The following is a 22917-nucleotide window of genomic DNA, read 5'->3' as shown; positions in this document are numbered from 1 at the left end:
ATCTTTCTCTGTCTGGCTTACTTCACTTAGTATGATAATCTCTAGGTCCATCCATGTTGCTGCAAATGGCATTATTTCATTCTTTTTATGGCCGAGTAATATTCCATTGTGTGTGTGTGTGTGTGTGTGTGTGTGTGTGCCTAAAAGTGAGAGAACATGCATGGTGTGGGGTATTCAGTAACCTGGAAGCATTTTAAAGCACTTTTCTTTTTTATAGCTACTTTATTTATTTATTTATTTATTTTATTTTTGGCTGTGTTGGGTCTTCGGTTCATGCGAGGGCTTTCTCTAGTTGAGGCAAGTGGGGGCCACTCTTCACCGCGGTGCGGGGACCGCTCTTCATCGCGGTGCGCGGGCCTTTCACTATCGCGGCCCCTCCCGTCGCGGGGCACAGGCTCCAGACGCGCAGGCTCAGTAGTTGTGGCTCACGGGCCCAGCTGCTCCGTGGCATGTGGGATCTTCCCAGACCAGGGCTCGAACCCGTGTCCCCTGCATTAGCAGGCAGATTCTCAACCACTGCGCCACCAGGGAAGCCCCTGGAAGCATTTTAATGTGGCAGGCAGTGAGGGGCAAGACATGTGGAAAGAGTCTTTAAAGATATTTTTAAAACTTTTCCTTAGATGAGTGGAAAGCTATTGAAGGGTCTTAAACAGGTAAGAGACTTGTCAGATTTGTGGTTTAGAAGGATAATTCCAGCAGATGGAGGAATTCCAGAAATATTTAGGAGGTAGGTTCAGTAGGACTTGGTTTTCACTGGATACAAGACTAGGAGAAGAGATAGTCTAGCTGCCCAGATTTGAGGCTGGGACAGATGGTGAAGTTGTTCACTGAAACAGGGTACATTGGAGAAAGAACTTATTTGGGAATGGAGAGGGAAGGTGATGAATTTAATTTGGGGCCTGTTGAATTTATGATGCCTGCAAGATATCCAGGTAGAATTGTCCTCTGAGTAGGAGGATGTTTGAGTGGAAAGCTTGGGTCCGAGAGATCTGTGGTTGCTGGGTTGGAGGCTGTTAGTATGCAGATGGCTATTGAAGCGAATTATATCATCCAGAGCAATGTGAGAAGAGAAGAGCGCCCAGAACAGAAACCAGAACACCAAGAGTTTAGGGATAAACAGAGAAAGAGGGCCTTACAGAGAAAGCTAAGACAGAGTAACAAAGTGTAGGAGGGTAGTCAGGAGAGTATGGTATTATCAGAAGCCTGGAGAAGGGAGTATTTCAAGCAGGGAGTAGTTAATAGTGATGACTGTTGGGAAAAGGTCAAATAAAATAAGGACATGGAAGTTTCAGTGGCCTTGGTGACAAGGGACTCAAATATGACCTTGGCTAGAGCAGCTTCAGTAAAATGGTTGGGTGGCAACCAAAGAGCAATTGTTTGGGAGTGAGTAGGAGTGAGGAAGTGGGACCAGTGAAAGGGACACTCCTGGGAAAGAATTGCTATGTAGGGAAAAAGACAGGGGGCCCTGAATTAGGTGTTCAGGGTTTCTTCAAATTTGAGAGACTTGACCGTGTTTAAACGTAATGAGGGACTTCCCTGGTGGTCCAGTGGTTAAGACTCTGCACTTCCACTGCAGGGGGCAAGGGTTTGATCCCTGGTTGGGGAACTAAGATCCTACATGCCATATAGGGTGGCCAAAAAATAAGATAAAATAAGATAAGATGATAAGATAAAATAAAATAGTAATGAGAAAGTGCCAGTAATGAGGGAGAAAGTGAAAATACAGGAGAGAGGACTAATTGAGAGGGTAAAATCCTTGATAAGGTCTTAATCTTGAGTATATTGTTTAAACTGGTCTGCTTTCTGCCCTAGGTTCTTTTAAGGAACAAACTACAGAAACATAAGAACGTAGGATTTTAACAATGTAGAATAGCTTTTGTAGCTGCTGCAAACAATTTCAGTTCTCAGAGAAAGGGGATATATTATGAGAACTTGAGTCAGTCAATAAACCATTCACTGATTTCTGCTCGACTAAATTAATCTGGTGCAGTAAGTGAATGGATACTCATGTAACTATCATTCTAGATGATACAAGTTGCTATGTTTTCTTTGGAAAGCTAACTAGATAGTATTTGACTTGATTTATATCATTTTACTGAGATTACCAATACTGAATGTTAAAAATGATAGTAAATTCAAAATGATAACATCTATCTATATTTTTATAAGACTGATAGGGTGAGAGATTTCTGTTTATCTTATATCTGCTTATTTGGCTATTGTTTATTCGTATCTACCTCCTTTATTAATGAGGGTAAAAAATAACATGGTCTATTGCTGAGGCTGCATTGAAAATCAGTCCGAATTGATGGGCAGGGCCACAAGTTACAGTAAAGAAGGTAAACTCATTCTGGTGGTGATGTAAAATTTAAAGTGGATTTCTTTCTCTTTTAGGTTTTACACTCGTGATTTGCCCATTGATCTCCCTTATGGAAGACCAATTAATGGTTTTGAAACAATTAGGAATTTCAGCTACCATGTTAAATGCTTCTAGTTCTAAGGTATGCGTTTGTGGCTTTTATTGTATCTTATTTTTAATTTACACTCTTCATTGAAGTAGGAACCTTAGCTACAATTGATTTGCTTATAAAATTAAAAAACTGATAACTGTTTACATTGGAGTCGAAAATTACTGCTCATAGGTCAGTTCTAGCCCACTGCCTATTGTGTGTGGTCCATGAAGTAAGATTAGTTTTTATATTTTTAAATGGTTAAAAAAAAAATCAAAAGAAGAATAGTATTTTGTGAAGTGTGAAAGTTACATGAAATTCAAATTTCAGTGGCCATAAATAAAGTTCTATTGGAACAGAATCATGCTGGTTCTTTTATGTGTAGTCTGTGACTGCTTTCATGCTGTAACAGCAGAGTTGAGTAGCTGTGATATGGACCACAACACCAATATTTTCTATCTGGCACTTTACAGGAAATATTTGCTGACTGTTTTATAGTATCCATTCTAAAATAGTGAGCAAGAATTTCTTTTTATGCATTTTAATTAAATACAAAATTGAATTAGTAACAAGATACCCAACCCTTGTGGAATTTCTTCTGTTTGGGAATGGACTCTCTTACCTTTATCTGTAGAATAAAGCATTTCCAAGGTGTTTGTTTTTTAAAAAGCATATTACTGAAAATTTTAAAAATATACAAAAGTAGAGAGAATAGTATAAAAACTGTCATGTATCTGTTAAGTACCTTTAACAGTTATCAGCATATGACCAATTTTTTTCGTCTATATACCCCCATTTTCCCTTCCTGCCCACCCTTGGTTTATTTATTTGAGACAAGTCCTAGACATCATATCATTTCAGTTGTAGCTTCTTCTTCAGTGTGTATCTCTAACATTTTAAAAAGGTAACTACAATGCCATTATCACATCTAAAAAATTTAGTATTAGTTCCTTAAAACCATCAAATAAAAAGATTCAGATTTCTGTCTCATCAAATGTTATTTTTTTTAATCATGGTCCAGATAAGGTTCATGCATTATGTTGTACTGGTTGATATATCCATAGGTTTCCCTTATTTCTTGTTTGTTTCCCATGCAAATTATTGTTTAGGTTGGTTTTTTTGTTTGTTTTTTTGTCCTATACTTTCCTATATTTTGTCTCTTCCTGACTGTATTCTTGTGATGTTGTTTCACTTGTTCCTTTTAGTTAGATCTAAAAGCTTGACTGTATTTGGGCTTTCTTTTCTTTTCTTTTCTTTTTTTGGCAAGAGTATACTTTCCCCTGGTATCACTCAGGAGGTATATAATACCCAGTTATATTTTTGTGACATCAGCTTGATCAGTGGGTTCAGCTTATGTCTGCCTGCTCTATAATTATCAAGTTCTCTATCACCTTTTCATCTAATGGTTTTAGCAGCCACCGATGATTATTGCCTACCTTAGAGCATTATTTAATTAGGAGGTTACAAGATGGTGATTTCTAATTCTCACTTTTTCTTATATTAGCGAGACTTTTTCTGTAAAAAAGAACTTTTTCCTTATTAACTCATTGCACATTGAAAGTTCTTTCCCTTTCTTTACCAATTTTCAGAAAGAGTTGGTTTTCCAGCATTCTCCAAAGGTGGTCAATAAGTTCTTTTTTTTCTTTTTTTTTCCAAGTATCATTGTAAACTTATGGATTTTTAACATGTTTGCTGTCTTTTGATCCATAGTTATTATTCTTTTTTTATGGTGAAATAGTCCCATCTTTGAGTAGTGAGAGTCTATCTAAGGTGTCTCCTAAATCTGACTCATAGCTTTTGAGTCTTTGCTTTCTTTTATAAGATACTCTGTGCTCATTTTGTATATTTGCTCCCAGACCTAAAGTCAGCTATGTCTTCAAGAAGCCCTGGTTCTCCTAGTCTTTCCCATATAATTTTGTTTTATTTAAACTCTTGTGTCATTATAACTGCTTTCTCATTCACCAAAATGAATCTGTGGAGAACACTGCCTTCTCATATTGCACTTCTTTAAAACTGAAAAAGAGAGTAATAATAATGGAAAGTACAGTTGACCTTTAAACAGCGTGAGGGTTGGGAGCCCCTAACCGTACACACAGTCAGAAATCTGCAGGTGACTTGTAGTCAGCTCTCCTCATTTCAGGGATTCAACCAACTGCAGATCATGTAGTACTGTAGTATTTACTACTGAAAAAAATCTGCATATAAATGGACCCATGCAATTCAAATTTGAGTTGTTCCAGGGTCGACTGTAGTTAGAAAGGTGCGATGATTACAAGTTCAGGCCATGTCACTACTGCTTGAAGAGTTGGAGAAAGAGAAAGGTATAAGTCCAGTTTTCTGGTTGCTTTCACTGATCGTTCATAGGATGTGAGGACAACCTTTTTTCCCCTTGCTTCTCCACTTATTCTGTCAGAAGTTCTAGTATTTTTTGGTACCTGCCCTTTTCTGAGGAAATAGCCTTATGTTTGCTCCTCTAAGATTTCTGGGACATTTAGGACCAGCTGAAATATTTAATACACTTTGGCCATTTCTTAACAAAACTAGGAATATCTTGAGGAGTTAACAAACTGCTTTGCTGGGATGATTGAAAGTATTTTGACTTTCTATCACATTCACCACTTCTTTTGGTCCTAATTAGGTTAGAAGGAAAAAATACAACATCCAGTGTTCTAAATATTATAGAAAATAACAACAACACTAAGAACCTAATAGCTGTTAGTTCTTAAGATTTATTCTTGTTACATATGTCAGCGGTCCCCAACCTTTTTGGCACCAGGGACCAGTTTTGTGGAAGACAGTTTTTCCACGGATGGGGGGGTTAGGGGGGTTGGTGGTTTCAGGATGATTCAAGTGCATTACATTTACTGTGCACTTTATTACATTGTAATATATAGTGAACTAATTATACAGCTCACCATAGTGCTGACAGGAGGCGGAGCTCAGGCAGTGATGCGAGCGATGGAGAACAGCTGTAAATACAGATGAAGCTTTGCTCGCTCGCCGCTCATCTCCTGCTGTGTGGCCCGGTTCCTAACAGGCCACGGACAGGTAGTGTTCTGTGGCCCGGGGGTTGGGGACCCCTGATATATATAATATATAAATATATGTATTTCATATTATAAAAATTTAATGAATAAGGTACTTCATAAAACCTAAATAGATTATGAGTAGATTTGATAACATCATTAAAGTAGCTAGTTCACACATGCATGAAATGATTTCAAATATAATGTTAAAAATTAATAAAACCCACCTTTATCACCATAGCTATTGCATTGAGCTTACATTTTGGCATTTATTGTGAAAAATTTAGAATTATGCCTTTATGGAGTAAATGCTTATTGGAGTGTCTTCACATTCATTTTTTTGTTGTCTTTTTTGTCAAATGAGATTATTCTTTTATCAGCAGTCTGGATGTAAGTAAATAACTGAAATGCTGTTTGCACAGCTGCCATGAAGTTTAGTACTGGTACATCATTTTGATTTTAATGCAGTAAACATCTGTTGCTAAAACAGCCCCAAGGCTGTTGCTTCTGAGTAATGAATGTCTTCATTTACCACTGAGTATTGCAGTCTCCTAGCTTAGCTCTACTATCATTGTGTCTGTCTTTCCTTTCAATAGGAGCATGTGAAATGGGTTCATGCTGAAATGGTAAATAAAAACTCCAAGTTAAAGCTAATTTATGTGACTCCAGAGAAAATTGCAAAAAGCAAAATGTTTATGTCAAGACTAGAAAAAGCCTATGAAGCAAGGAGATTTACCCGAATTGCTGTAGACGAAGTTCATTGCTGTAGTCAATGGGGACATGATTTCAGACCTGGTATGTATGTTGTATCTAGAAAACCCACTGATGCTAGGGACTCTTTTCTTACTCAGCTTTGCATGATGGAAATCCCTGCTTCCATTAAAATTATCTTCTTAGGTAGTTATTACTCATTTTTTCTTGCCTTAACATAAGGGAAGTCAAGAGGCAGAATCTTTGATCTCTTTACCCCTCACCCCCATGGTAGTGTTTATTAGTCTAATTGCCTTTATCTTTTGAAATGTGTGCTTATTAGCAAATATTATACCTTGCCATCTTTAGCCATAAAGGTTTACTGACCTCCAGATTCTCCTTCACATCTGTTGAGGAATTTGCATCTGCTTCAAATTTGTCTCTTTTAGTCATCCTTCTGGGTGTCTTTAGCACCCACTTCAGGATCTACACCCAGCTAACTTCTCAGTGTTATAGTTCTGTGGTATATTTTAGTAACCTTATTCTTTGCTTCTCCAACAGAATCCTACAGTCGTAGCCTGAATCAGATTACTCAGACGTGTTCTATGCAAAAATATCTGAAAATTAATTAAACTGTTTGGGTTTTTTTGCTGTTGAGCTGTATGAGCTCTTTATATATTTTGTATATTAACCAACCTCTTACCAGGTATATGATTTGCAAATATTTTCTCCCATTCCATAGGTTGCCTTTCATTATGTTAATGGTTTCCTTTGCTATACAGAAGCTTTTTAATTTGAGGCAACCCCACTTGTTTTTTTGTGTGTGAGTTTTTTTGCTTTTGTGCTATTGCTTTTGGCCTCAGATTCAAAAAATCATTGCCAAGACTGATGTCAAGGAGCTTATCTCATATGTTTTCATCTTGGAGTTTTATGGTTCCAGATATTACGTTCGAGTTTTTAATTCATCTTGAGTTGATTTTTGTATGTGGTGTAAGATAAGGGTCCAGTTTTATTCTTTTGCATGTGGCTGTCCAGTGTTCCCAACACCATTTATTGAAGAAACTATCATTTCCCCATTATATGTTCTTGGCTCCTTTGTAGTAACTTTATTGACTGTATATGCATGAGTTTATTTCTGGGCTCTCTATTCTGTCCCGTCACTTTAGCTATAGCTTTTATTTGTATGTTCTTAAATTTTTATTACTGTAGCTTTGTAATATAGTTTGAAATCAGAAAGTGTAATACCTCCGGCTTTGTTCTTTCTCAGGATTGCTTTGGCTATTTGGGGTCTTTGTGGTCCATACAAACTTTAGGGTGGTTTTTCCTATTTCTGTGAAAAATGCCATTGGACTTTTGATAGGAATTGCACTGAATCTGTGGATTGCGCTGGGTAGTTTGGACATTTTAACAATATTAATTTTTCCAGTTCATGAGCACAGAATATCTTTCCATTTGTTTGTGTCTTCTTCAGTTTCATTCATCAGTGTCTTTTAGTTTTCAGTATAGAGGCATTTCACCTTCTTGGTTAAATTTATTCCTAGGGATTTTATTCTTTTTTGGTCTAGTTTAATTTCTCTTTCTGATAGTTGTTATTAGTGTATAGAAACACAACTGATTTTTGTATTTTGATTTTGTATCCTGCAACTTCGCTGAATTTGTTTATAAGTTCTACAGGTTTTTGGTGGAGTCTTCAGGGTTTTCTATGTATAATATTATGTCATTTGCAAATAGTGAGTTTTATTTCTTTCATTCTGATTTGGATGCCTTTTATTTTGTTTTCTTACCTAATTATTGACTAGGACTTCCAATCTATGTTGAATAAAAGTGGTGAGAGGGGACATCCTTGTCTTGTTCCTGATCTTAGAGGAATAGTTTTCAGCTGTTCACCATTGAGTATGATGTTAGCTGTGGGCTTGTCACATATGGCCTTTATTATGGTGAGAGTTGTCCCCTCTAAACCTACTTTGTTGAGAGTTTTTATCATGAATGCATGTTGAATTTTGCTTTTTCTGCATCTACTGGGATGATCATGTGATTTTTTTTTTTTTTTAAAGCACTTTTCTTTTTTTTTTTATAGCTACTTTATTTATTTATTTTATTTTATTTTTGGCTGTGTTGGGTCTTCGGTTCATGCGAGGGCTTTCTCTAGTTGAGGTAAGTGGGGGCCACTCTTCATCGCGGTGCAGGGACCGCTCTTCATCGCGGTGCGCGGGCCTTTCACTATCGCGGCCCCTCCCGTCGCGGGGCACAGGCTCCAGATGCGCAGGCTCAGTAGTTGTGGCTCACGGGCCCAGCTGCTCCGTGGCATGTGGGATCTTCCCAGACCAGGGCTCGAACCCGTGTCCCCTGCATTAGCAGGCAGATTCTCAACCACTGCGCCACCAGGGAAGCCCGATCATGTGATTTTTAGCTTTCATTTTGTTACTGTGGTATATATCACATTGATTGATTTGCAGATGTTCAACCATCCTTGCAATCCTGGAGTAAATCTCACTTCATCATGGTGTATGATCCTTTTAATGTATTGCTGAATTCAGTTTGTTAATATTTTGTTGAGGATTTTTGTATCTATGTTTGTCGTGGATATTGGCCCATAACTTTTCTTGTAGTATTCTTTCCTGGTTTTGGTATCAGGATAATGCTAGCCTCGTAGAATGAGTTTGGAAGTATTCCCTTCTCTTCTGTGTTTTGTAAGAGTTTGAAAAAGACTAGTGTTAATTCTTCTTTAAATTTTTGGTAGAATTCACCAGTGTAGCCATCTGGTCCTGGACTTTAGTTGGGAGGTTTTTGATTACTGATTCAATCTCCTTACTAGTGGTTTGTCTGTTCAGATTTTCTATTTCTTAATGATTTAGTTTTGATAGGTTTTAGGTTTCTAGGAGTTTATCTGTTTCTTCTGAGTTTTCGAATTTGTTGGTATATAATTGTTTACAATACTGTCTGATAATTGTATTTTCATAGTATCAGTTGTTATGTCTCCTTTTGCATTTCTGATTTTATTTATATGAGTCTTCTCTCTTTTTTCTTGTTGAGTATGGCTAACAAGTTGGTCTATTTTGTTTATCTTTTCAAAAAACCAGCTCTTAGTTTCATTGATCTTTTCTATTGTCTTTTTAGTCTCTATTTCTTTTATTTCCACTCTGATCTTTGTTATTTTCTTCCTTCTGCTAACTTTGGGCCTAGTTTGTTCTCCCTATTTTAGTTCCTTGAGATGTAAAGCTAGGTTGTTTATTTGAGATCTTTCTTGTTTCTTAATGTAGATGTTTTTTGCTATGAACTTCCCTCTTAGAACTGCTCTTGCTGCTTCTTGTAAGTTTTGGTATGTTGTATTTCCACTTTCACTTGTCTCAAGACATTGTAAAATTTCTCTTTCTTCATGTGTATCTCAATTAGCATGACTACAACTAAATGCCTCCCAAAAGGCCTGTTCTTTTTCCTTCTGTCTTGTAACTGGGAATCACTATTTGCCCTGTTGCTGTGCTAGATCAAAAACTTTTTTTTTTTTTCTTGATCAAAATCTTTTGATTTGCTTCCCTTCTCCGTGTCTTTCCCTCTTCCTCCCTGTTCTCGTAAGCAATTTCCCCTTCAGTCTTCCCTATCTTAGAAAATCACTTAACCACTCACACGTTTACTCAAGCCAAAGTTTTAGCAGATCTGTTTAGTCAGGGTCTAGTCAGGAGGCAAAAGCTATACCAGTTATTTGAACACAGAGAATTTACATTACATTATGTAAAGAATTGTTAACTAAGTAAAAAGTGATTATAGGCAGCTAACTGAAAAAAGGAAAAGAAAACTCCAAGGTATCATGGAGGTAAAAGCTAGAAGAAGCAACTACCATCCCTAGGGCTGGGGGAACAGGAAGAAAAGGTTGGGATTGATGAGATTTAGAAACCTAGAGGAGGGGCCTTGTGGAGCTGACACTCAGACCCATGGGAGGCCCAGCTCCCTGGTGCTGGTGTCTGTGGAGGCAGAGATAGGGTGGACCTGTGATGAAGTCGGTTCTCCAAAGCTTAGAAAACTGCCAACTGTATTCAGCTGCTGCTAAGTGGTGGCTAAACCTTGCTGGGGCGACATTCTCGAGAACACCAGCAAACGCACAGGAAGCAGACTGGAGGAGCAGCAGTCTTCTTCCTCCCCCAGCCTTGTACTTTGTACTTGTAGGGCCAGCCGGCAAAGCAGAGATTCCCCACGCCAGCACCACAAAGCAGAGTCTAGAAGGGTGGAGTTGGAGCTGAGAACAAATGACTTCATGGTGGTACATTGTCCTTGACTTATCCTACCTCTGCAGATCCGGCCCACCACCAAGTCCTGTCACCTCCACCTCTCAGTTGAATCTCAAGCTTGTCCACTTCTCTGTGTATGTACTGCTATTTCTCAAGTCCAGCTGGGCTCCTTTCCATCAGTCTACTACAGTAGCTCCCTGGCTGGTCTGTGTTCCGGTCTTACCCTTTTACAGTTCATCCTCCACCCAGCAACCAAATCAAATCATGTTACTTCCCTCCCTAAACTACCCAGCAGATTCTCTTTGTACTTAGAATAAAATCTATATTCTTAACTGGGGTCCCTAAGACCATATGTGATCTGTCCCCTGTTTGTCTCTGCCCAATTTCCCCTCACATGTTATACTCCAGCTACAATAAGGTTATCATGATGACCACTTACCATGCCCTGATAATCAGATACTTATTGGTTTACTCCTTGCATTGTCAGATTTCTTTGCTTGAATTGTAGTTCTGTTTGCATAGCATCTTTGTCTTGTTCTCACTTTATCTCTGGTGCCTAGGTCTCTAGGTGCTTGGCACATAATTAAAAGTGTTCAACATATGCCAGTTGATGAATGGATGAATCTTGGACTCTCTCCCCCACCCACCACCATATCCCAATAGTCACTAGGACCTATGGGGTTCCAGTTCATGTATTTCAGTCTTTTCTTTCTGATTTATTCTCAGTGTCATGCCTTATTTCATATTCACTGTTTTTTGTTTTCCAGTCTGTCATTGCCACCTTTTAACTCATCTCCCTTTCTTCAGCCTTTTGCTTTACTCCAGCCCATCCTTCACACTTCCACCAAAAGACAATTCCTGAAACATAGACTGTGTCCTTTATCTGCTTGAAAAATCACACGACTCCTCATTTCCTATAGGACAAAGTTCTGGCTCCTTAGAATCAACCAACTGTTCAGTTCATAGTCTTACTTAAACCTGCCTTTTTATACTCTTTGGAGTAACAGTATCGGTCAGGGTTTGGGCAGGGAAGCTGAGCTATTATGAATGTTAAGGGATAAGGGATTTATTCTAGGAAGCAGACCTTGCACAGTTGTGGGAGGAGCTGGGGAAGGGAAGGTCTGGAGGGGGAGTTGGAGGATCAGAGGAAAGTCACTGACTAGCCCTGGAGCACTGGTGTGGGAGCACCAACCGGAGCTTGTAGGGGAATCTGCAACTGGCGTGGCCACTGCCAAAGGGGCCGCACAGGGGGAGCTCAGGCAGGTCTCTGGTTAGTTTCCTCCCAGTAGCCGTCACCTCCGTGGGTCTGCTGCCAGGCCTCTAGGGGGACAGTGTTGATCAGCGAAGCCTACAGTTGGGAAGAAGAGCTGAAGGAGGAGTGGGGAAGAACTGGAACAGGCTGGCACTGGCTGGGCACTTGTCCACCATCCTATCTGCCGGGAAGGCCCTTCAGAGAGTGTAGCAGCTGCTTCCCTCCTGCCTCCCAGGCCTTACACAGGTTCCTCTTCTGGTCCAGCTGTAACTTGGAACCATCCAGGGAATAGAATAGAGTTCCCAGCCGACTGGGGTTGACAGTAAGTAGGTCCATCTAGCACAGCACCCTGTGATCTAGCCCCTCTGAACTGCTCGCTGATACCTGAACCTACCGAGTGATTTCATGCCAGTGTGTTTGCCGTGTGTGTGTATGCTGCTTCCTCTGCCTGATGTTTTCTTCTTCTTCCCTTCCTCCCGAACTTCTGCTGGATTCTTCCAGACCCAACTCAGATGTTATCTCCCTTGAAGCTTTCACAACTTCCCAAGCAGTTACTTTCTGTTCCCTGTTTTCATAGGAGTCCTCTACCTTAGCACTGAGCCATTTCTCCCACATTTCTTTTTCACTTTTCTCCAAATAGTTTAAGTACTTAAGGGTGTACTCATAGACAACTTATCTAGTGACTTAGATGTGTCTGATAAATATGAGCCCAGAATGGCTTTCCTGAAGTGGGTTATATAAAAACCAATGCCCTCACCAAGCGTTTTCTGTTCTGAGTTTGCCACTCTTGGATGATACCTGTGGTAGAAGGGTTTTGACTGATGGTCTTTTTATCTCTCGTCAGTTGCCATAGATTCAAACACTATGGCTCCTCCCACTCTGCCTCTCGAATCCACTGTTCAGCAGATGTAGACCAGTGCTCAGCTGATTGGAAATGTTGTGGTATTCCCTACTGAAGACACCTATGGCCAAGAACAGTGTTTCTGAAGAACCGGTTAAAAGTAGAGTAAAGCCTGTCTATCACCAAGGCTAGGGAGCAACCACAGCTTAGATACAGATGGCTGTGGAAGTAAAATTGCAGTCATCTTGATGATCTGCAGAATGTTAGCAGGTGTAATTTACTCCTTAAAGGATAGGAAGAGGCTACTTTGTATTTTTTTTTTTTTTCCCCAGATTATAAGGCCCTTGGTATTTTGAAGCGGCAGTTCCCCAGTGCATCGCTAATTGGGCTGACTGCAACTGCGACCAGTCATGTATTGAAGGATGCTCAGAAAATACTGTGTGTTGAAAAGTGTTTTACTTTTACAGCTTCTTTTAATCGGCCAAATCTCTATTATGAGGTATGTAACTTTTATGTCAGTTTATTTTGTGAAGGATTTCGGAAGAAAGGTTACTTTTTCATTATGTCTATTTACATGAGTCACAGTTAATTATGTTTAAAAGTTTAAAAAAATCAAGTGAGTATAAGCAGACTTACTAAAGAATGCTTTCCTTGCAGAGCTCCTGTGCAATTTAATTCTTTGCTCGGTTAAGTAGAAAACACTGCCTCATTAAGTTTGCATACATGCTTTCTTATGCAAGGATGGAGAGAAAGCGTGTATCGATACTGAGGACCCTAATGACATCTCTATAGAAATTAATTATGAAATAATGCAAAAATTAATATACCACTAAAGATTTGCTATTACTCCCTATTTAGATTTTATCTGATATACAACCTTGAAAGGTAAATAACCTCACAGCTGTTTTTACTTTCCAATCCTTTTAAGGACAGACTTAATATTTTTCTGAGCTCTTACTGACTAGTTGTTTCTGCCATGGTTTATGTTTTTACAAAAGTAGCATCAGAAAATTTAAAAAGTCTCTGTCTTTACAAGTTATTCACTGCTTTTGTGCCTCCTCTCTCTGGTAAATTCAAAAATAAGGATCAAGAAGAGTCTGGGAGGTGATAGGGTCAGATGGGCGAGTGAAAGAGTAATAGAAAAAAACACCATGCCCAAGAAAGAGCGGCGCCTTGAAAGTTGTAAGTAAACGACCGCATGAATGGTATTCATTAATTTACTTTTTAATAAGTTGACTTTTTTTTTAGGTTCGGCAGAAGCCCTCAAGCACTGAAGATTTTATTGAGGATATTGTAAAGCTCATTAATGGAAGATACAAGGGGCAATCAGGTAATATAGAAACAAACCAAGTTTGAAGACTGAGAGAGAACTTTCCAAAAGTAGCAAATATTATTTACACTAATACACTGAGAAAAAGATTAGCACCAGAAATATTAATGCATGGCAGAAGATACTTGAAAATATCATGATAAAATTAATTTGCTTGGTGATCTTAGAAATCAGGTGTGGCATTTGCTAATTACACAGATTATGAGTCATAAAACTGATTTATTTTTGCTTATTTACACTTAATTGCATTAAAGAGTGGACATATTGACATACTGTTAATTATCAACAGCACATATTTAGTAAGTATCCACTGTATATGATTGAAGGTTAAGCAGTGATTTTCTAAAGGGATATAAAATATAGTTCCTTATAGTAAAGGACACATTAAAGAAATAAACAGTACATACTGAATGAGCTAAGTATAGAGTTGAGAGTGCGTATAACATGTGTTCCAGGATTAATGTAGAGACAAGTGTTACTAAAGCAAAGAGTTGGTGTAAAAGTAACATTTCAAAACTATTCTGTAGATTTTCAGGAGATATTAATAGGGGCCATGGGTAAAAGGAGTTCCAGGGTCAAATAAGTTTGAGAAAGGCTGCAGCTGTTTATTCCTCCTGAAGAGTCACAGGGTGTATCAGCACCTTAGAAGTTCTGACCAGCCCTGCAAACAAGGAGACACACGTGTTTGTCTTTGTTAACCTTCCCAAACTTATTTGCACACGAAACTCTTTTCTCATAGCGTGCTTGTTAATATCTTGTGGAGCTGTGGGGCATCAGTTTGAGAAAGACTATGTAGTGGGAGATAAAGTTGGAGAGAGAACTGAGATAATGGGAACCCAAGCTGGTGGCTCCAGGCTTGTTACTGCTCTGGAGCAAGTTGGTGATCAGACCTTGAATTACACTGAAAAGTCAGTATGTGTTCAGGGCCTTGGAATTTTTCATAATTCTTATTTTCCCCCATGCATTGTAATTATCAACCCCTTCAGTGTGTGAGTTAAAACTTTCCTAGGAATGCACTATATGTATCTAACCATTTCTTTTACTACAGGAATAATATATTGCTTTTCTCAGAAAGACTCCGAGCAAGTTACAGTGAGTTTTCAGAAACTGGGGATTCCTGCAGGGGCATACCATGCCAATATGGAACCAGAAGACAAGACCAGGGTTCACAGAAGATGGTCAGCTAGTGAAATTCAGGTTAAGTAATACATCTTCAGTAGAAGCCCAATTCACCTTTGAATATATTTTAACTTGGCTTCATTAATATATAAAATGTTAACACATTTTAGGTAGTAGTGGCAACAGTTGCATTTGGTATGGGAATTGATAAACCAGATGTGAGGTTTGTTATTCATCATTCAATGAGTAAATCCATGGAAAATTATTACCAAGAGAGTGGACGTGCAGGTATGTGTAATTCACATCCAGAAATAATTTTTTTTTTAATGTTTATTTATTTATTTGGCTGCGTCAGGTCTTAGTTGCAGTGTGTGGGCTCTTTCGTGGCGCGCAGGCTTCTCTCTAGTTGTGGCACATGGGCTCCAGAGTGCGCGGGCTCAGTAGTTGCAGCTTGTGGGCTTAGTTGCTCCACAGCATGTGGGATCTTAGTTACCTGACCAGGGATTGAACCCGTGCCCCCTGCATTGGAAGGCGGGATTCTCAACCACTGGACCACCAGGGAAGTCCCCTAGAAATAATTTTTAAAGAGCTTTAAAAACACTATAAATGATGTTTAATAATACTGTATTTTTAATCTTCTTTATTGGCTAGTATTTTTATAACAAACAATGAAATCTTTTTTGTAGTTTTATATTTGCCTATGGAGAAATCTTATTTATGTTCCATTGGAGTGTCATGAATTATTTCTTCTCATATTTGCTAAAATAATTTGATGTCCATCTTTGCCTCCTGAATTTTTAATTAGTGGTTTCAAGTCTATAATTTAAATAACTGGATTACTTATGGACACATCTTTAAGCTAGTAAGGCTGATTATTCATAGATCTCTTTAGTCATTTTTTTAAAAATTTGAGGGCAGCTGTTACAAATTAACCTTCACAGCTCCGTCTGAAATTTCTAGATATATATTTAGACTACGAAATATTGCCAGCAAATTTTATATATTATTTTTGCATGTTTGACTTTTTAAAGTAATTATGCAATCTCAAGATTCTTCCCACTGCAGGTCGAGATGACATGAAAGCAGACTGTATTTTGTATTATGGCTTTGGAGATATATTCAGGATAAGTTCAATGGTGGTGATGGAAAATGTGGGACAACAGAAGCTCTATGAGATGGTGTCATACTGCCAAAACATAAGCAAGTAAGCACACACCTTTTTGTCACTTTTGTCAATTAAAGACAAGCACAATATGAAAGCATATGACATTACTTTGAGTCCTTACTCAAGTGAGTAGATACATTAGTGAAACATCAAGTGCAAACCAGTAAAAGCAGATGTCTGAAGGGTGGGAACCAGTACATGAACCTGCAGGATGCCTGAATCTAAGAAAATATATTCTCAGATACAGAGAACAAAGTAGTGGTTACCAGTGGGGAGGGTCAGGGAGGAGCAGTATAGGGGTGGGGGTGTGGGAGGTACTGCAACACAGGGAATATAGCTAATATTTTGTAATAACTGTTAATGGAAAGGAACCTTTAAAAACTGTATAAAAGTAAAAAAATAAATAAATAGTATCTTAAGTCTAAAAAAAAGAAAAAAGTCATTCTCTGTTTGGGAAGGATAGCGGTTAACTTTTTTCTAAATGTTTGGTAGAATTCACCTGTGAAGCCATCTAGTGCTGGGCTTTTGTTTCTTGGGAGTTTTTAAATTACTGATTCAATTTCATTACTGGTAATTGGTCTGTTCATATTTTTTATTACTTCCTCGTTCAGTCTTGGGCGATTGTACATTTCTAGGAATTTGTCCATTTCATCTACGTTGTCCATTTTATTGGCAAATGGTTGTTCATAGTAGTCTCTTTGATCTTTTGTATTTCTGTAGTATTGGTTGTAACTTCTTTTTCATTTCTGATTTTACTGATTTCAGCTCTCTCTTTTTTTCTTGATGAGTCTGGCTAAAAGTTTATCAATTCTGTTTATCTTTTCAAAGAACCAGCTCTTAGTTTCATTGATCTTTTCCATTGTTTTTTTAGTCTCTAGTTCATTTATTTCTGCTCTGAACTTTATGATTTCTTTCCTTTTAACTATCTTTGGGTTTTGTTTGTCTTTCTTTTTCTAGTTCCTTTAAGTGTAAGGTTAGGGTGTTTATCTGAGATTTTTCTTGTTTCCTGAGGTAAGATTATATCACTATAAATTTCCCTCTTAGAAAGCTTTTGCTCCATTCCATAGATTATAAATCATTGTGTTTGTTTTCATTTGTTTCCAGGTATTTTTGCATTTCTTCTTTGATTCTTCAGTGATTCACTGGTTGTTTAGTAGCATATTGTTTAGCCCCTGCATGTTTTGTGTTTTTTGCATTTTTTTTCTTGTAGTTGATTTCTAGTCTCATAGTGTTGTGGTTGGAAAAGATGATTGATATTATTTACTTTTCTTAAATTTACCAAGGCTTGTTTTGTGGCCTAGCATGTGATGTCCTGGAGAATGTTCCATGTGCACTTGAAAAGAATATGTATTCTGCTGCTTTTGGATAGAATGTTCTATATGTATCTATTGAATCAGTCTGATCTAATGTGTCATTTAAGGCCAGTGTTTCCTTATTGATTTTCTGTCTGGATCATCTGTCCATTGATGTAAGTGGGGTATTACAGTCCCTTACTATTACTGTGTTACTGTCAGTTTCTCCCTTTTTGTCTGTTAATATTTGCTTTATGTATTTAGGTGGTCCTACGTTGGGTGTATATATATTAACAATTGTTATATCTTCTTGGATTGACTCCTTGATCATTATGTAATGTCCTTCTTGAGTCTTGTAACAGTCTTCCTTTTAAAGTCTGTTTTGTCTTATATGAGTATTGTCACCCCCACTTTCTTTTGATTTCCATTTGCATGGAGTAACTTTTTCCATCCCCTCACTTTCATTCTGTGGGTACCTTTAGAGCTGAGGTGAATCTCTTGTGGGTAGCATATATATGCAGGTCTTGATTTTGTATCCATTCAGCCACTCTGTGTCTTTTGATTGGAACATTTAGTCCATTTACAGTTAATGGAATTATTGATAGGTATGTACTTATTGCCATTTTGCTAATTGTTTTGGGGTGGTTTTGTAGGTCTTTTTTGTTCCTTCTTTTGCTCTCTTGTGATTTGATGACTCTCTTTAGTGTTATGTTTGAATTCCTTTTTCTTTATTGTGTGTTTATCTATAATAGATTTTTGGTTTGTGGGTACCATGAGGTTTATATATGGCAGTTTCTCTCTATATATACATGATTGTTTTAAGTTGCTGGTCTCTTAATTTCAAATGCATTTTAACAATCCTGCATTTGTACTCCTCTCCCCAACAATTACTATTTTTAGTCTCAGTCATCTTTGTAGTCTTATTGCCTATCATATAAAAATGACTCAAAATTTTTGAAATAAGCAGCAATTAGATCGTGATAGAAAATGGCATTTCTTTCCTATGGATGCCACAATAATCTAGTTTAAAAAATGAGAAAACGAAAATTTCCTTAAAATATCCAATATCCAGTAGCCCCCATGAAGCATATTTTGGGGTTTAGACTCAAACTGATACTGTAAAATACAAGAAACTGCTATCAGGAAGAGTCTCTTAATACAGGCATACCTTGGAGATATTGCAGTTTCAGTTTGAGACCACTGCAATAAACTGAATATTGCAGTAAAGCAAGTCACATGAATCTTTTGGTTTCCCAGTGCACATATGTTATTTTTACACTATACTGTAATCTGCTAAGTGTGCGATAGGATTATGTCTATAAAAATAAGGGACATACCTTAATTTAAAAATTCTTTATTACTAATAAATGGCAACCATCATCTGTGCCTTCAGCAAATTGTAGTAGTAATTCAGACTACTGATCACAGCTCACCATAACAATATAATAATATTGGAAATGTTTGAAACATTGCGAGTATTATGAAATTGTGACACAGAGACATGAAGCGAGCAAATGCTGTTAGAAAAATGGTGCCAATGGACTTGCTCAATGCAGGGTTGCCACAAACCTTCAGTTTGTAAAAAACACAGTATCTGCAGAGCACAGTAAAGCAAACTGCAGTAAAACAAGGTATGCCTGTAGTTGTGAAATACTGAATCTCAGACAATTTTTTAAAAGCAATGTCTATTAACAACATATGGAAAAAATTATTATACATGGTGGACAGAATAATGGTCACCCAAAGATGTCCACATCTGAATCCCTGGAACCTGTGAGTGTGCTACTTTACATGGCAAAAGGGAATTAAGGTTGCAGTCAGCTGATCTTAAAAGAGGGAGGTAATCCTGAATTATTTAGGTGGACCCACTGTAATCACAAGGGTTCTTAAATGTGGAAGGAGGCATAAGATGTCAGAGTGATGTGAAGACTTAACCCATTGTTGTTGGCTTTGAAGATAGAGGAAAGGGGGCCATGAGCCCAGGAATGCAGGCAGTCTTTAGTCTGGAAAGGGCAAGGAAACAGATTCTCCCCAAGAGCCTCCAGGAGAAATCCAGCCCTGCTGACACCTTGATGTTAATCCAGTGAGACCCATGTCAGCGTTCTAACCTACAAAAATGTAAGATAATAAATTTGTGTTGTTTTAAGCCACCAAGTTTGTGGTAATGTTATGGCAGCAATAGGAAATTAATACAGTATATAACTCTGTATTTTAAAATAGGGATTCTTAAAACTCTATTATTTGATAATTTGTATCTCTGATGTGTTTGCAGCTGTCGCCGTGTGTTGATAGCTCAACATTTTGATGAAGTATGGAGCCCAGAAACATGCAACAAAATGTGTGATAATTGCTGTAAAGAGATTTGTGAGTTGTTTTTTAAATCCTTATAGGCTAATATTTATATGTAGGAATACATGAGGGCAATATTAGACACCCAAAATGGATTTAAAAGAATAAGCAAGGTGTGAATAGAATTTCCCAGATTCAAGAGTGACAACATGAAGTTTTGAAACAGAGGCAAAATTAAAAGCCATATGTGTATGCATTTATTTTATGTTGCTACACTGAGGACATGTTAAATTTTTAAGAAATGAAGGGAAAAGTTTAAAAACCTTCTGAATAGAAATACTATTTTAAGTAAGAGAACGCTAACCTCTTGTGATAATCTCTAATGCTTTATAGTTACTGATTGGAAAGAGAAATTTAGTGCAAAATAGAGACTACAGCGTATCATTTTTGATCCAGATAATGGCTAACCACTCATAAGACACTAATTTAGCAGTGCGTTGGTGCTGTCTTTTCACTTTTTAAAATCCTGTGTGTATGTGTATTATTGGAAGAGCTGGACTAACCCATTCCTCATTGAGTTCTGATGCCTTGGTCGGTGAAGGTCACAATTTTAACTTTGCAGCTAGAGAAAATTATTTATGATTATTTGATTATTTTATACTGACCAAATTAACAAGAGCCTGATACATACATCGGAGTGCTAGTATCAGTAATTGGGAATAACTGTCCACGACATTCTTGTCATGAAATTAGAGTCCCTAGGAAGCCATACCGGTTGTCAGAATATTGCTTAATGAGCACGCATCAGGTAACATGAAGAACAGACTGACTCGCCTACGAACACCAAGTATTTGTCATAATCATGTTTGGCTGACACTCTTTGGTTCCTAGAGCATACCCAAAGGCCTTCTGATAACCAGATTATTTTCTTTACATCACTTAAATCTCAGTGTCTTACAGAGACTATAGCTTAATCTAGTGATAAGAGACTTGAGCAGTAGTCTTAGTTCAGAACATAGAAACAAATCAGTGTTTAGGGTGGCTCACACTGGGTGAAGACATTTTTTAAACCAGTCTAACCACTTAGGACAGCCTATCCTTGCCCTAATTTTGAAATCCCATTCACCTGTACCCATGCCTCTTTCATTACAGCATTTGAAAGAAAGAATATAACAGCGTACTGCAGGGATCTAATCAAGATCCTGAAGCAGGCAGAGGAACTGAAAGAAAAGCTCACGCCGCTGAAACTGATCGACTCTTGGATGGGAAAGGGTGCAGCGAAATTGAGAGTAGCAGGTGTTGCTCCTCCCGCACTCCCTCGTGAAGACCTGGAGAAAATTATCGCGCACTTTCTTATACGGCAGTATCTCAAGTATATACAAACCCGTATCTTGCCCTTTCATGTTGTCTTTATGATTCTCATTTTTATAACTGCAGCAGAACAAATGGTTTTGTGGTTGTTTCATAAGAACTTTTAAACCCTATGCAAAATTTACCTAGTAAACAAATTCAAACTTTGATTACTGTATGTCAAAAAAGCACAAAAAATACTTTCTATAAACTGCATTTTTATACTAAAAGTTTTATATTTCATATCAACGTTACTTAAAATTATTGCACTTTATTTTTTTTTTTATAAACTTCAGTTTGTTGTCTGCAACTTGTCAAAACCTGATTGTTGGCCTTTATCTTCTACAGAGAAGACTACAGTTTTACAGCTTATGCTACCATCTCATATCTGAAAATAGGACCTAAAGCTAATCTTCTGAACAATGAGGAACATGTTATTACCATGCAAGTAAAGAAGCCCACGCAGAGCTGTTTCAGGGTAGTTATTAATTTTTAATTTTTATATATTTGAAAAAGACATTAAAGCCTATGGGATGCTTTTCTTTAACTAGTACTCTCCTGCGTCCAGTGGAGCATAGTAAGAGATTAAGTCAGTTTTCTTCCTGGAATCTGGGTATAGAAGAGAGAAAACCTACTTTTGTGTTCTGTAGAGGTATTAAGTAGAATTTAGACTAGCTTTTTAATAGACTAGGGGTTTCCAACCTTCTGGGATGTGAAGACTCCATTTAATGTCTGATGTTATGAGGCACCCTGCCCTTGCTTGTGGTCACTATTGGCTGAGAAGTCTGCCTGCGCAGCAGAGGTTGAAAAGCACTGTCACAAACTAACTGCTCTCAAGCCTGCAAAAGCACACCAGGCACCAGTGTGTCTAAGGACTTGACAGCACAGCCCCTTCTATTTAAGATGGGGCGCATACTGGAAGAAATTTGAAGATAAAAAACAAGACCACTGGACACTTAATTAAAGAGGTGATAATAGGACTATTGAGATTATTAATCTCCTGAGAAAATGGAATAGCTGAATTTTTACTAGTGTTTGTCTTGCTGTTGTTTTGTAGGCTGAATCACCTCAAAGTTGTCATTCTGAAGGAGCTGATAAAAAGAGGGAAGAAAAAACTCCAAGTAACTTCCAGAAGAAGTCGGTGAACATGCTTCAGCAACCTGACTGTAAGATTACAGGGGCTAAGAAAAGAAAAATTGATAATGCGTGAGATGAGTGCTTCTGAAGTTTCTAATAGTTTATGCATGTATACACCATTAGTTTTGTAGTTAATCAGAAGTTTAATTTTAAGACAATTTCATTAATATTTTATTCATATGGAGCTATATTTTCAGAATTTATTTCTTAAGTATTGAAGACTTGAGAATTTGAGACCTTTTGAAATTTTGAGATCATGAATTGTATAAACTTACAGTATGAAACAAGGGAAAAATAAGTCATTTTAATGTAAAACCCTTTAAATGTAAAATACTTAAGAAAATAAGTTCATATAACTATCTTAAGCTCTTTATGCCTTGCCATAACTAGTTGTATTTTCTTCTTTTGACACAACTGTCTTTTGATAACAATGTTATTATACTGAATATTTTACTAAATAAAAAAGGAATAAGGTATCCATACAAATAATATTAGCAAGTATGCTACACCTCTATTGAAGTAAAATAAAACTGTAAGCTTCTGGAAACCACAGCCCTGCTTTGACATTTCACAGAGAATGGCTCTGGTATATTAACCAGACCACACTGTTGACTAAGTAGATAACATAGTTAAATTTGCTCCAAATCTAAATCACAAATGAATGTGTCTACGTTTAAAACACAGAAATGAATACTTAAGACTTAAGTGGTCAGTTTTGTGTTTGTTAGGAAAAAAATATATCTATAAATAAAT

The 22917-nt window shown here is 37.5% G+C and overlaps 1 protein-coding gene across 2 annotated transcripts in view; it reads left to right on the top strand.

Annotated features, from left to right (window-relative positions):
• The window catches only part of RECQL (RecQ like helicase), a 36626-nt gene extending 13738 nt beyond the window's left edge, over positions 1 to 22888 (top strand). Inside the window, exons 5-15 of one of the 2 annotated variants that reach the window (XM_059935411.1) lie at positions 2395 to 2501; positions 6073 to 6271; positions 12815 to 12981; positions 13731 to 13812; positions 14888 to 15009; positions 15102 to 15219; positions 15997 to 16135; positions 19661 to 19752; positions 20830 to 21049; positions 21376 to 21505; positions 22085 to 22888. In XM_059935411.1, coding sequence (XP_059791394.1) covers positions 2395 to 2501; positions 6073 to 6271; positions 12815 to 12981; positions 13731 to 13812; positions 14888 to 15009; positions 15102 to 15219; positions 15997 to 16135; positions 19661 to 19752; positions 20830 to 21049; positions 21376 to 21505; positions 22085 to 22237 — 1529 coding nt within the window. In that variant the 3' untranslated portion in view covers positions 22238 to 22888. Of the gene's footprint in view, positions 1 to 2394; positions 2502 to 6072; positions 6272 to 12814; positions 12982 to 13730; positions 13813 to 14860; positions 15010 to 15101; positions 15220 to 15996; positions 16136 to 19660; positions 19753 to 20829; positions 21050 to 21375; positions 21506 to 22084 lie in introns of both variants that reach the window. The other variant, XM_059935410.1, reaches the window with a different exon arrangement.
• The last annotated feature ends 29 nt before the right edge of the window (positions 22889 to 22917 follow it).

The sequence above is a fragment of the Balaenoptera ricei genome, chromosome 10, assembly GCF_028023285.1.
Source record: "Balaenoptera ricei isolate mBalRic1 chromosome 10, mBalRic1.hap2, whole genome shotgun sequence".
In the NCBI taxonomy this organism is placed as follows: domain Eukaryota; kingdom Metazoa; phylum Chordata; class Mammalia; order Artiodactyla; family Balaenopteridae; genus Balaenoptera; species Balaenoptera ricei.
The sequence above is the reverse complement of the archived record's forward strand: the minus strand, read 5'-3'. Positions and strand labels throughout refer to the sequence as shown.